This window comes from Manis javanica, chromosome 2 (assembly GCF_040802235.1).
Source record: "Manis javanica isolate MJ-LG chromosome 2, MJ_LKY, whole genome shotgun sequence".
Taxonomy (NCBI): domain Eukaryota; kingdom Metazoa; phylum Chordata; class Mammalia; order Pholidota; family Manidae; genus Manis; species Manis javanica.
The window spans coordinates 109618106-109631394 of record NC_133157.1 but is presented as its reverse complement, the minus strand read 5'-3'; the positions used below and the strand labels follow the sequence as shown (position 1 = coordinate 109631394).

The window sequence follows — 13289 nt, the reverse complement described above, 5'->3', positions numbered from 1 at the left end:
CCCACCTATAGCTCTGACTATATCTCAGGTGGGTGACAAATACTAAGCAATAAATTGCCTAAGGGGCACAAAGGAATTGGAGAAACTCTACAAGAGTTGGGGAAGGTGGGCATCATAAAGCCCACTCATAATCCTTTTATGGCCTCACATTCCTTGGTGTGGCTAGTGAAAATGCTAGATGGCTCTTGGCATATGACCATGGACTACTGGGAACTGAATAAAGTCACATCCCCTTTGCATGCTTTGCAGCCCTATGGACACCCTCAGTTGTGAACTACAGATGTATCATTATGTTGTGGACCTTGCTAATGCTTTCTTCTCTATTGACATAGCACAAGGAAGTCAGGAACAGTTTGCCTTCACATGAGAAGACCAGCAGTGGACATTCACTATCCTTCCAAGGTAATAACCATCTATTCCATCGCAGGGTGAGTGCAAGACTGGACCAAAAGGCCATTGAGTGGCATGGCACAGACTCCTACACTGGCCAAATGGGGCACATATTTACAGCAGCATAGTGCCCTCTCCACTGGCCCCTTAATTGGAGAACTCCAACGCTTATTGGGGCCAGTGATATACACCACTGGAAAACAGAAGAAACTTGCTTTGGAGCCATTAGTAACAGAGAGTCCTTATTGGGAGGGAAGAGCCCCTCTACCTGAAGATACTTGGTATACAGATGGCTCCAGCCATGAAAAGCCCCCAAAGTGGAGGGCTATGGCTTTTCATCCTAAGACTGAGACTATATGGGTGGAGGATGGAGAGGGGAAGAGCAGTCAATGGGCAGAATTGTGGGCAGTATGGCTCGTGATCACCCAGGAGCCCTCCCCTATAGTTGTCTGCACTGACAGCTGGGTGTCTATCAGGGCTTGACCCTGTGGCTACCGACATGGTACCATGCCAACTGGATGGTTGGTCACATGCCCCTCTCGGGGCAAGAGTTGTGGCAAGACCCATGGGCCTCTGGTCAGACTAAGACAGTTACTGTATATCATGTGACTGGCCATTTGCCTTTGGCATCCCCAGGAAATAATGAAGCAGACACATTGGCCCAGGTATGTTGGCTAGAAGGAAAGCCTGCCTCTGATGTAGCTCAATGGTTAAATCAGCATTTGTTGCATGTGAGGCCAAAGACAACATGGGCTGCAGGCCGATGTGGGGCCTGTCGTTGACCTTTGAGGAAGTCAGCAGAGCCCGGCAGGAGTGCCTTGTGTGCTCTAAGGGGGACTTACACTGAGTCCTGAAGCAACATGGGACAATAGTAAAGGGGCCCATACCCCTTGTTAGGTGACAGATAGACTAGATTGGGCCTCTGCCTTTATCAGAAGGGTAACAGTATGCCATGACTTGTGTGGACACAGCTACTGGACTATTGGTTGCTTTTCCTGCACATTGTGCAGATCTGCATATGACCAAAAAGGGCCTACAGTGTCTTTTTGCAGTATTTGGCAGGCTGGAGGTGATTGAGAGCAATCAAACCAACCACTTTACCAGAGATGAGTTAAAAGAATAGGTGCAACAATTAGGGATAAGGTGGAAGTTGCATGTCTCATATAACCCTGCCAGGGCAGGCATGACAGAAAGGTTCAATGGTTTGTTGAAATCTGGCCTGAAGTCAGACACCAATAGTGCACGGGGCTGGTCAGTTGCTTATGGACAGTGCTATGGCATTTGAATGAGAAGCCCTGGAAAGGATCCTTGAACCCTGTGAACATGCTAACACACATTTCTGCCTCTCCTATACAACTGCATGTGCAAACCAAAGAAGAATTATTGAAGCCAGGATATGGCCAGCAGAGCAACATCCTGCAGCCAGCATCAACCATGTTAAATCCTGGAGACTGTTGAATGGACATGGCCCTGAACATTTTGACACATGGTCCAGAGATGGCTGGCCCTTTGGCACCTTGGGGACAAGGCCTAGAAGCTGGCCTCCTGCGTGTTCCTGGAGTAACAGCAGAGTGGCCCCCAAAGTTTACAGTAGTGTACCCAAGATGTCTGGGAGGTAAGAACATCTTACAGGGAAATTTTGTTTTATCTTCATGGCCAGTGCATGTACCTCCCGTAGCCCTATATACTGACCCATCTGTAACTCCCACAGGGGTGGAGGTGAAAGCCTGGTATACTAGACCAGGACAAGACCCCATTCCTGCCACTGTTCTATCACAGGACCACTCTCTTGCATGCATCCTACCTTATTGATAGGATTTGCCTATGCTGGTGTCATAAAAACATATATCTTATCTCCCTTAAGTTTATTTTCTTCTACATTCCTCGTGGATTGGGTCCACCTCCTAGCCACAGCTGCTGCCTGCTGAAAGTACAAGGAGCTCCCTACTGGTTCAGCTGCTGGCCTCCTGTGGAATGGGCCAGCTATGGACTTAATCTGAGTGGGACTTTGAACCCAGCTGGATTCTCAGGCTTGAGGGCTATCATGATTTTATTGCTACCTGTATTTCTGTGGTTATTGTATATTATTAGTCTGGTTATAGTGCTCCAGTTTTCTCATACAGGTGCCATTGCAGAAGACTGGGGGCAAGTAGATTGTGAGGTGAGATTTCTGGAGGGATAGAATGTGGAGTAAGTTGCAGAATTTCCAGGCTCTCCTACCTAGCCTTAGTCCATTTACATATCAATAGGTGTTTACCACCGCAGCCTCACACAGACTCTGGGGCAAGGGGTGGAGAGATATCAGCCATTCTTTCCCCTCCTCCATTCCTGATATGTAATTGGTCTGGTGTCTGCCAGTCACCAAGGACCCGCCAATGGAGTTCCTCCTGGAAGGGGCAGGTGGGAAGTAGAGAGCACGCTGAGGGGGCAGAGGGTTAGCAGTAGCCAGAGGAGACACTTGGGGCCAGGTCTAGCTGGTGAACTGGAGCAAGCTGTGAGCAGTAAAAATGGTTTCTCTCAACCTATCCTTTCCTTTGATTTATTTCAGTTTCAGTAGTTTCACACGAAACACCCTTCCCCCTGAAGCTACAATATCATAGTTTGTGATACTATATTTGCATGATTATTTGATTAGATTCACCTGCAGCTCCCAAAGGACAAAACCATATCTAATTTTGCCTGTAAATGGATGCTTAGGAAATGTTTGCTGAGTGAATGAATGATCTTGATATCTTGAAATAGCAGCTTTTCTCCACTGACTCAAATAGCTATTAGCCTGTTTTATGTGTTTATATTTTCAGTTCAGCTGATACAGTTATAGCCAATTTCTACAAGTTCACAGGCCACCATGAGACACTAGGGACTGATGGACATGCACTTTAGGATAATCCCAAATGCTGTGTCATCCGAAAAGGCTGAGAAGCAGACAACGCCCCGAGCATTTGACTCTGCCATCTTGATACTGCCATTTTGAATGAGTAGATATTTATATTCTTTGCTTACACATTCACCAGAATTTTAACAAATTTGGTCAAATTTTATTAAAAATTATTTTCAGCATAAACTCCATTAATCAAACTTAAATCCTTGGTCAGTTTTCTATAGCCATTTTAATTTTTTCATTCCCTTTACTCTTTTTTTCCATTGGGATTCATTCTTTTCCTTGCAAATTTTATTGCAAAGATACTATTCACTAAAGAATTTTTTGCCCAAATCAGATTTTATCAATAATTTCTTCTTCCAAGTATTTTCTTTTGTGGTCATTATTTCTCTCACATCCAATTTTTCTAGAAGACATGTGGCAGGTATACTTGACAAATTAAATTTTACCAAGAAAATGTTCTTCTGTTAATTTTTAGTTAATATTCAATTTCACTTTACACATTGTGCAGTTTTACTCACTCCTAGTTTTAGTTGGAGCTGACTATTTTAATGATAATATTCCTTATGAAATGGATAAAACACAACTCATTTGTAATCTTTTTTTCTGTAGTTTAAGCATTGGAGACAAGTGTGCAATAGAGTCAAAAAATAATAAAAAGGTCAAAATGTCCTTGGACTCAAAACAGAGGACCCCCACAGGGGAGCTCTGACATTTAATAACGTCTGTTGAATTGAATCTACAGCAGTTGTCCCTTTCATTAGTGAGATTAATCAAGTTCGGCCAATAGTTCCTTTATCCTAGGTTGTACTGACTTTGAATACAATGCCCTAAAAAAGACATCAATCATAGAGATGCACAAAGCATGTGGGAACTGAATATCAGAATGCATTCTTCTGAGCATTTCATTCTCTACCAACCTCGCTGTAGATCTCAGATGCCCTCTTGGCTCGAAGCATATCCGGAATATCCATGCTCACTTGCATTCCTTTGCCTTTAATTTCATTTTCTAAGTCTTTCTTATATTCTTTCTAAAAAAAAAAATGGGCAATAATCTTCAGAGCTTTGCTTAACCTCCTATAGCAGATATCCATGCATTTGAATCTCCAAGCCACACAGGTGGAAACTCATGTGTACTGTCTATACACAATTCAGTGTGCTTGTTTTAAACTTTGAATCCCATTTGTTTCTTACCTGGCTGGCCATTTCTGATGCTTTCATGGCTCTCTGGATATCAAGAGTGTCTGCGCTCACCTGCATGCCTCTCCCCTTAATTTCAGTCTCCAGATCCCTTTTATAGTCTTTCTGTAGAAAATAAAACATGCAATTAGGGCTCAACAACAGTTTGAAAAATGGTTGAAAAACTGTGACATCAGGATCATGGCTTTTGATGTGTATCTCTTTTATTTCCATAGAACCAGAAAGAATTTTAACTTGTGGTAGGAACATGACTTGGACTGACATACTCCCAAGCAGTTGGGAGGCTTTTTTCTACTAACCTAAATTAAGAAAGAAAATAGTTAGCTAAGGGGAATTTTTTTAATATTCATATAATAAAATGAATAAATAATAGGTTAATGCAGAACTCATTTGATGAATAGGAATAAAATGTCATTGTAAAATTGTCACTTTTCGCTCTACAATGAATAATTGCTTGTTGCTTGCTTGGCATCTGATCACTCTTTTCCCTTCATTAGCTCAGGCAACTCACTGCTCCCCATCCTAAGCCATTCAGCTTGGATGAGACCGGCCCCTGTTCACAGGCCTTGCTGGGCTTAAGTAAATCATTATACCCCATCTCCAGCACTTCATGATTGCTTTAGAGATAGGTGCTTTGCCTCCCTTTTCCTGCTAGACATGACAGGAGAAGATTCTAGGAACCTCTTTGCAAAGAGAAAAAAGTCTGCCCGGGAATTGAGAGATAGAAACTAACTAAATCACATTGCTTGAGTCCTAGATCAAGCCATGCCTAAGAATTCTTCTGCTGTTTGGTTATAAGAACAATAAATTATCTGCTTGCTTTGAGCCAGCTTGAATTGAATTTCCTGTTACTTATAAAATAGTCACAAATACAGGCACACATTTCAAGAGAGACTCCAGGCACATCTTAAACTGATTGTAAAATGCAACAAGCTGTACATTTACAATTAGACACTTCTCTGTATGTATTCTTCAATGAAAAGTTTTATTAAAAGGAAAAAAGTTGTTGATTACCTCTTATTATATTTCTTCCAAACAGTTATTTCCTATTATGTCAGCATATTCTAAATTTGTAGATTACCTGCTACAAAATAAGTGTTGGCTTGCTTACTTGTGAAAATCTAAATTTAGAGAAGTTGTGTAAATGGAATTCTCAATCTCAGAGAAACATAGTTTTCCCCATCTTCTACTCATATCTCTGCCAATTTTCACCGACTTAAATTCTTAGTCTTACTTTTCTGAATAAAAACTCAAGTAAAAATATTTAACTTTCAGAATCAAAATATTCAATTATTATTATGTCTGTGGAAAGCTGCCAGCTTTGTAAGTCTCTTTAAGGCACCAAAACAAAACCTTTCATTTGAAGAACAATACATACAGGAACTGGGGCACTGAGCCACCAAGTCCCATGAAAGAAGTCTGCCATTTAATTTTCCAATATGAACTTCCAAATCTAAAAGAGATCAAAAGCACATAAACAGACTACACAGGACACTAACTATATCAGTTATTTACTGGTGAAAAAAAAAACACCCTAAAACCGAGAAGGCTTAAAACAACATGATGGCACCTATGGTCCACAAGGCAAGCCCCAGGACTAGTGCTCTTAAAGCCTATGCCTGACACAGGCTTGCTAATGTCCTACTGGCTAAAGAAACTCATACTGTCCAGCCCACAAGTATTAGAAGGTACATATACCACACTGATTTTACTTGAGAAATTAAACTTTGAACTAATGCAAACACCCCAACTTTGGTGAAAATGGATTTTGGAGTCTTTCATTTGGGCAAAATGGGATGTGGCTATGATTATATACAAATGTGTGTGTGTGTTCTATTAAAATGCCTTTCCCCAAGTTTTCATTGATATATTTAAAGGAAATGCACAAAGCAGAAACTGTAAATCTTCAAATAAGCATGATGATTTGGAATGGTTTCCATTCTAAACTGTTAAACTAGTCAAACACCTGTGAACTTCATGTACTACTCAAGCTGTCAATATGATCTGTGACATCCCAAAATTCGGGTTTCGAGGTCTGCGCCGCCCATTGCACTGACCTCACTGGCTATATCTGAGGCTTTCTTGGCATGCTGCATTTCAAGGGTGTCGGTGCCAGTTTGCATACCCTTCCCTTTAATTTCTGACTCCAGGTCTTTCTTGTATTCTTTCTGTAACAAAGCAACATTTTACAACATTCAGACATTCAAGGGACAAACATATCTGTATTCAATGACACCAAAAAATGGTTAACCCCTTTTTTTTTTTTAAGGAAGAAAATACAGCTTACTTTGTATTATGAATGGTCACCTAGAACTAAATTTTCTGAACTGCTCAGAACTATATCACTATTGTCACTGAAGAATGGCCTATAAAGCTTGGAAGATTTTCATTATAAAAGATAAGAAGCTTCCCTGACACATGTCCTGGGGACTGAGGGAAAGGAAGGTGGGTTGAAATGTGTTAATATTGTAGAAAGAAGGCTGGCTTTAAAGGCAGAGAGCTCAGTAGCTGTGTGGCACTGGGAATGTTTCTTAAAATTTCTGGTTTACTTATCTGCAAGATGGGGACAACAATTCATCCATGCAGGATCACTTGTGAAGATCGGTGAGGCAGCATATAGCACAGAGCCTGGTACAGAATAGGTGTCAGTCATTGACGGCAACTTCTGGTCTTTTACTCCAATAATAGGCGCTAAGGCTGACTTAGCACTGCTCCCCCCAACGCCTTGCCAATTCAGTTGCACCGCGTGGGATTCAGGCATTAAGAGTTTAAAACAATCGTTCCAAGTGTTACTGACAAGAAATTATAAAATCTGCCTCTGAAAGTGAACTGGACATGTCATCGTAACAGAAGAACTTGTAGAAAATGACAAACGTAGGGATATGTAAGGACAATATTAGCCAAAGACATCATAGTGTACATCTACTGTTTTTGCCTAACCAATGTCCATTCCTCCCTCTTCTGGCAAAAAGTTCCACAATTTTCTTTTGAGGAATTACCTCTGATCCATCTCAATCCATAGATTTTAGGCAAGTTGATCTCCCTACTCTCTCACATATATTTTCAGTTCCACTAACATTGCCTTTAATTTATTTAAAGAACATGAGTATGGACAACGATGAATGCAAATCTTTTAAAAATACCTAACAATGTAGAGTGTTTTATACTTAAAACATTTTTAAACTAAATACATGGATGACCATAGCAGGTCATCAGCACCCTGCACTGCCCTGGCCGCAGACACAGTGACTGGGACAGCTGTGTGCAGAGGACAAAAGCTCTCCCACCAGGACTCAATCCTAGGACCTTAACTCTAAAAAGAGATGCTCACTTCCCTCTCGGGTTACTGGCCACAGATACTAGATGTCCTATTGTAAAGAGGGATCATCACATGGAAATAACCCCCCGAGAGTGAAGCAACAGAGAAGGAAACAGAATTGAGAAAAGAAGGAAGAGAGACATTTGAATTCCAACCTGAAGGAAACTTGACTTTGGACTTCTCAATTCATAAGCCAAAACATCTCCCTGGTGGCCTAGCCCAGTTTGAGATGGATTTCTATCCCTTGCAACCTGACTAGTAGAGTCATCACTATCACCATCACCACAGTTTATTAACATATGGGGATAACACTTTACATTTTTTCTCTGCTAAATAAGCTAGGTTCTCCTCAAAGCTTGGTGCCATTATCTGATACCAAAGTAATGACATAAAACAAGAATTAAAAGACTGAAAGCACTTCAGAGGCATTTCATTCCTTCTTATGAATTCCATGTGAAGTGAGTAATGGCCACTTTCATCTTATAAAGAGGTTCCTGCAGACTCGTGCAGCATCCTAGGCAAGCCTGGGAGTCAGCGGGGCTGTGAGCAGGAGAGCATGTGAACTTTCAGACTGCAGTTCCTGACAGCCCATAGTGACGTACCTTCTAATTTTCTGCTTACCATTTGCCTAAAAAAATCAAGTTAAATCTCATAAAATTATTTTTGTTTATTGTATAGATTTTTTTCTACAACAGGGAAATGGTCTTATTTTCCCATACCACACAGAAAGAAGATTGGAGCTTTTTTTTTTTAAATCATTGATTTCCTGGGAAAAGACTACTAAGACATAGCTGCTTATAATCATCTTACATATAAAAGTTGTGTAGCCTATAAATCTTTGAGAAAGATATACAAAAAATCAGGTGAAAATTCATAATTCCCAGATGTTAAATAAATATACTCACTTCACTAGCCATTTCAGAAGCACGTTTTGCTCTTTGAATATCAAGAACTTCTGAATTAAGTTCCATTCCTCTCCCTTTTATTTCATTTTCCCAATCTTTTTTATATTCTTTCTATGAGACAAGAATATCATAGTTCATATTTTACCAAGAAGCTCTTTAGCTGATACACATTTCACGTTTTCTAAAAACCACAAAAAAAGGAGAAAATACTTCTAGAAAGGAATGATTCAGACTCCTGAATATTTATTCTCCATATTTCCTATAAAGACTTCATTTTCTCATTAATCATGTTTAGAGTAGCTTTCAATACTATCAATCTTTTCTCTTTCATCCTTTTTCCAATGTATTTTGGTACCATGTTGGTACCATATTTTTAAAAAATGTCTTTAAGTGGCAAGAGAGACCTTAAGAGGGATGCTTCTTATTATTTGAAGTATTTCTTTGAAACCTGTCTATAAAATATGAATTGCCAAAAGATCATAGCTGAAAAAAAAAAGAATGGGAAATTACAGAATTAAGGAACCAAAGTAAGAGTTTCCATTTTATTCAAAGATTCATAAAACCAAATAATTTCCTATAGATTAACGATACATAGTTTGAATTTCATCTACTTTGGTATCATATTTTAAGTACATCCAAATATCTTTACTAATACTTAGATGTGACTTGGGGGGATTCTTTGTGCTAATGAATGTCTTGTTTCCTTGCAAATTGCATTATGAAAATAATATATATCTTAATCCAAGTCAACTAAGCTACACTTATGACTAATTTGCCAGATGAAAGATGAGACTTGCTTTAAAGATAAAGAATCACGTTCCAAGTAATTCTAGGGATCATCTGACGTTATTTTCTCTTTGTCCAGTATAATTAAATTAGCCTGTCTTCTGCTTAACTAATAGCCCACAAGATATTGTAATGACCGGAATGTAATTTTGGAAACAGCCCTGGAGTCAAATGAGCTGGATGAAAGTCAGAGTTCTTTCACTTAGTTGGCCATGTGACCTTCAAAGGACTTTAAGTAACTGAGCCTTGGTTTCCACATGGGCAAAATGAGAATAAAAACACTTGTTCTACCAATGTCAAAGGGCAATTGAGAGAATCAAATGAAGTGAAGTATAAAATGATACTCTGAACACTCTAAATGGCAATATAAATGCAAAAACCTTAATAAAGTAAAGAATGTAAGGGTAATTTAAAGCTAAATACTTACACTAGAAAGGGAAGTTACAATTTCATTAAATCACTGAGAGTCCCCTTCTAGAATCAGACACTGCTATAACTTAAAAAGATGTTTAATCATAGTCTTCTAGGACTTTTCCCTGATGCATACATCTGTCTCAATATATCTAAAATAAGATTCATTCAAAAAGAGGAATAAAAGAAAAAACAATGGCCTGTATACTTAAGTCATTTATATACTTTAAAATAGATCTTTCATTGTCATTTGTATGTAGATGATGAAAAGATTCCCCTTTAAAAAAGTCACATAAATAGTGCATATTCTTTAAATGGAAGACAATACCAGTAGGAAGTTGCCATTTGATCAGCTTTCAACTTCAAAAATTTTGTAGGAACTAGAAATAAGGAAGGGTAAGGTATTAAAGCACTCTTCTATAAATTATATGCTGATTTCAGCCCAACATACACTACACAGTGGCTCACACTGAATTTTTAAAAACAGTTCAATGGTAAATGCCAGTTGACATTTGGTTATTATAGAAGTTATAATGTTGTGTGTCCATGTAGGTAAATGTACTGTAATTTATATCACTGGTTTAAGACGTTTCATTCAGGAATAGATTCTTCAGTTCAGAATTCAGGGTGAAATGGAGTTCTCCAGTGCGCCCTCTTAATGTCAAGAGAATCTATTTAAACAGAGATTTGGAAGAAACTCTAGGTTACTTTCTAGCCATCTTAAAAAAAACAAACAAAAAAAACTTTTAAAGGGATGGATTATGAGCATAATATTTTTAATTGTTAGATTTGAATACCTTGATGTCCAACACATTTAATACAGTAATTGTGAACCAACATGCACCACTAAGTTTGTGGGGGAATCCTGCTGAGAATACAATGAAACATCAGCATGAGTTCCTATGTTATATTTATTTTTTCCCTACTTTGAACACAATCCACTTATACATAATGTGCCAGATAATGATCCAGATCCTCACAGGCAAGCACCTCATTTCCAATGTCAAATGTCATAAGAATACTGCAGGGGAGTCACAGAGAAAGCTGTTTCTAATATGCATTTTCAATAACTAAGTTTGAAAGAATCAAGCTTGCCTCACTCATATTCAAAATAGGTATTTTTTTAAAAAGGCTATAAAACTTATTACTTAGCTTCTTTCTACCAAAACACAAAATCTGAATGTTCTTCAAGTTTTCCCAGGAATTCTGGTTGATTTCTTCCATGAACTTTAAATACAAAGGTTAACACACTTTCCAATTTTTAATGAAAATGAAAAACTCCATTAAGACAAAGGTCAAAGAAAAGGAAAGTAATGAATTAATATCTCAAACACTGAACTAAAGGACAAATAAGTAAATGTTTCCTAGATTATTCGTTTCATTTTCTTTTGTAGTGTTTAAGAGTGAAGAGCAGAATCATACCTCCTTCAGAAGGTTGGTGATGTACTTTACATGTAAAAATTCTGGAGTCTTGTCTAAATCCAGTGATGACCTTCCTTTAATCTCCTTCTCAAAATCTTCTCTGTAGACTTTCTGTTAAATTAAGACCACATAATTTCAAATTTAGAAAACATCAGTGACAGTTGAAAAGATACTAAAACAAGAGTTCCCAGACAAAATCAATGTTTTTCTTCTATAACCCTGCCACCTCAGTCTTCTTATTAACAGGAAGATAACTCCAATGTATCATTAAGTTTAGAATTCAGGCAAACAAAAACAGAATCATCAAGCACCCACTCCCTCTGGGAAAGCATTCTAAGGGAGGCAGCTTCATGTCTTACTAGTCTATTACTGTTGACAGCAGCCTGTTTGGAGAGGAGAACCAATCAAGTTGGCTGTTTGATTAAACTACCTGCCTGGTTCACCCTAATGGCCATCTGCTGGAAGGAAATTGGGCTGCATGGAAGGCCATTCAACACAAAATAGCGTCAGTGTTGGGGTTCTCATCATCCCTCTGATGGACCTTTTGTGAATTTAGGAAAGACCATTTCTAAATTGTAGAAATGAAGGCTGCAGGGGAAGGTTTTCCTTGAATGATTTTGGCATTGGGAATATTTCTCTCCCATCTATGGAACTTGATATGAATCAATTACACTGTGAGGAGAATCTTACCTTGAATTTGATAAATTGTCTTTTAGGCAAGAGTTCACCACAAGAAACGACAAGGGGAATCTGACATGGTTGTGAAGGCCTAACTCCACACCCCCACCTGGCCATTTTACATCCTCTGCCACCTTTTGGCTATGATTCTCCAAATTCTTGTGTTTGAACTACACATTGAGAACCAATGGCAACTCAGGTTTTATGACTATGAGAACAGTCTCTCACAATAACAAAAATATCCATCCATGTGAAATACTGAATAAATAAGAGCCCACATTTTACCAACTAAATATTTTATTCAGATTGCATGACAAAGATGACAAAAATGAACAAATTCTGCATGATTATTATTAATGCAAAACTAAAATCTATTTCCAGGTTCATAATATACTTATTACAGAGAAGCATGTCATTGCCTCACACACATTTGTGTTTTATTCATCTGTTTAACAAATAATCCATGTAGAGCCACCAAAAAAGTCCACAACAGATGTTTTATAAATACTAAAACCTAACAAAGCTAATTAAGAAGTTGCATTGAGAACATTCTGAATTAAAGGAACTATAAATACACCAAAGAGCAATGAGAAACTGTCCTCTTCCTACACAGAACTGAGATAACACAGTCATAAGGCTGAACTTAGGGCATTTCCAGACCAAAAATGATTCTTTAAAAGGTGAAATATAAATATGTGTGTTTATTTCAGATATTTCATTTCAAAAAGCCATTCTCCTATGAAAAAGTTATTTTACTAAAGTCAGTCATTAGGGAAGGTTGATTATGACTAGAACTGGCCAACACACTAGGAAAAAAACCTATAATATGCTTTTTTATTAGGAGAGTTGTATTTGTAAGACCTTTTCTAAGGCAGACTTTGAGATTTCTTCTAGAAAACACACTGATGAAACCTGTATCTGGCATTTGGAGAAAGTAATAACTATAGGCTGTAACAAAACACTAGAGGCCATTCCAGAGATCATAAACACTTACCTTTACCTGTCTGCAGCTTCAGGAAGCTCATAGTCAAGTTTACCTCTTAGGAATAAACACCACCTGTAAGCCAGACAGTCCTCTTTGTGTCTAATTTACTGGTCCTATATTTAAAGACATCTTTTGCATCAAACTTGGTCTAAGATTTTTAGATATTTTATCTTTTTTAGCGTTTAGAGTATAAATTTGGCCCAAAGATATTTTCTGTTGGAAGATTTCTCTCTCCTCAAACCCTGCTGAGCAGAAACATAATTGCTGAGCCTAAAAATTTAATAGCCACCAGCTATGATTAAAGGAAAAAAC

General features: G+C 38.3%; 1 protein-coding gene across 16 annotated transcripts in view; it reads right to left on the bottom strand.

The window, feature by feature from the left end:
• Positions 1-13289, bottom strand: part of NEBL (nebulette) — a 325606-nt gene that overhangs the window by 45732 nt on the left and 266585 nt on the right. For 12 of the 16 annotated variants that reach the window (XM_037006049.2, XM_037006047.2, XM_037006052.2 and 9 more), the window contains 5 exons: positions 11315-11425; positions 8696-8806; positions 6529-6639; positions 4466-4576; positions 4192-4302 (listed from right to left, as the gene is read on the bottom strand). The exons of 3 other annotated variants lie outside the window; for them this stretch is intronic. In XM_037006049.2, the coding sequence (XP_036861944.2) occupies positions 4192-4302; positions 4466-4576; positions 6529-6639; positions 8696-8806; positions 11315-11425 (555 nt within the window). The remainder of the gene's footprint in view (positions 1-4191; positions 4303-4465; positions 4577-6528; positions 6640-8695; positions 8807-11314; positions 11426-13289) is intronic. One more of the 16 variants, XM_037006058.2, reaches the window with a different exon arrangement.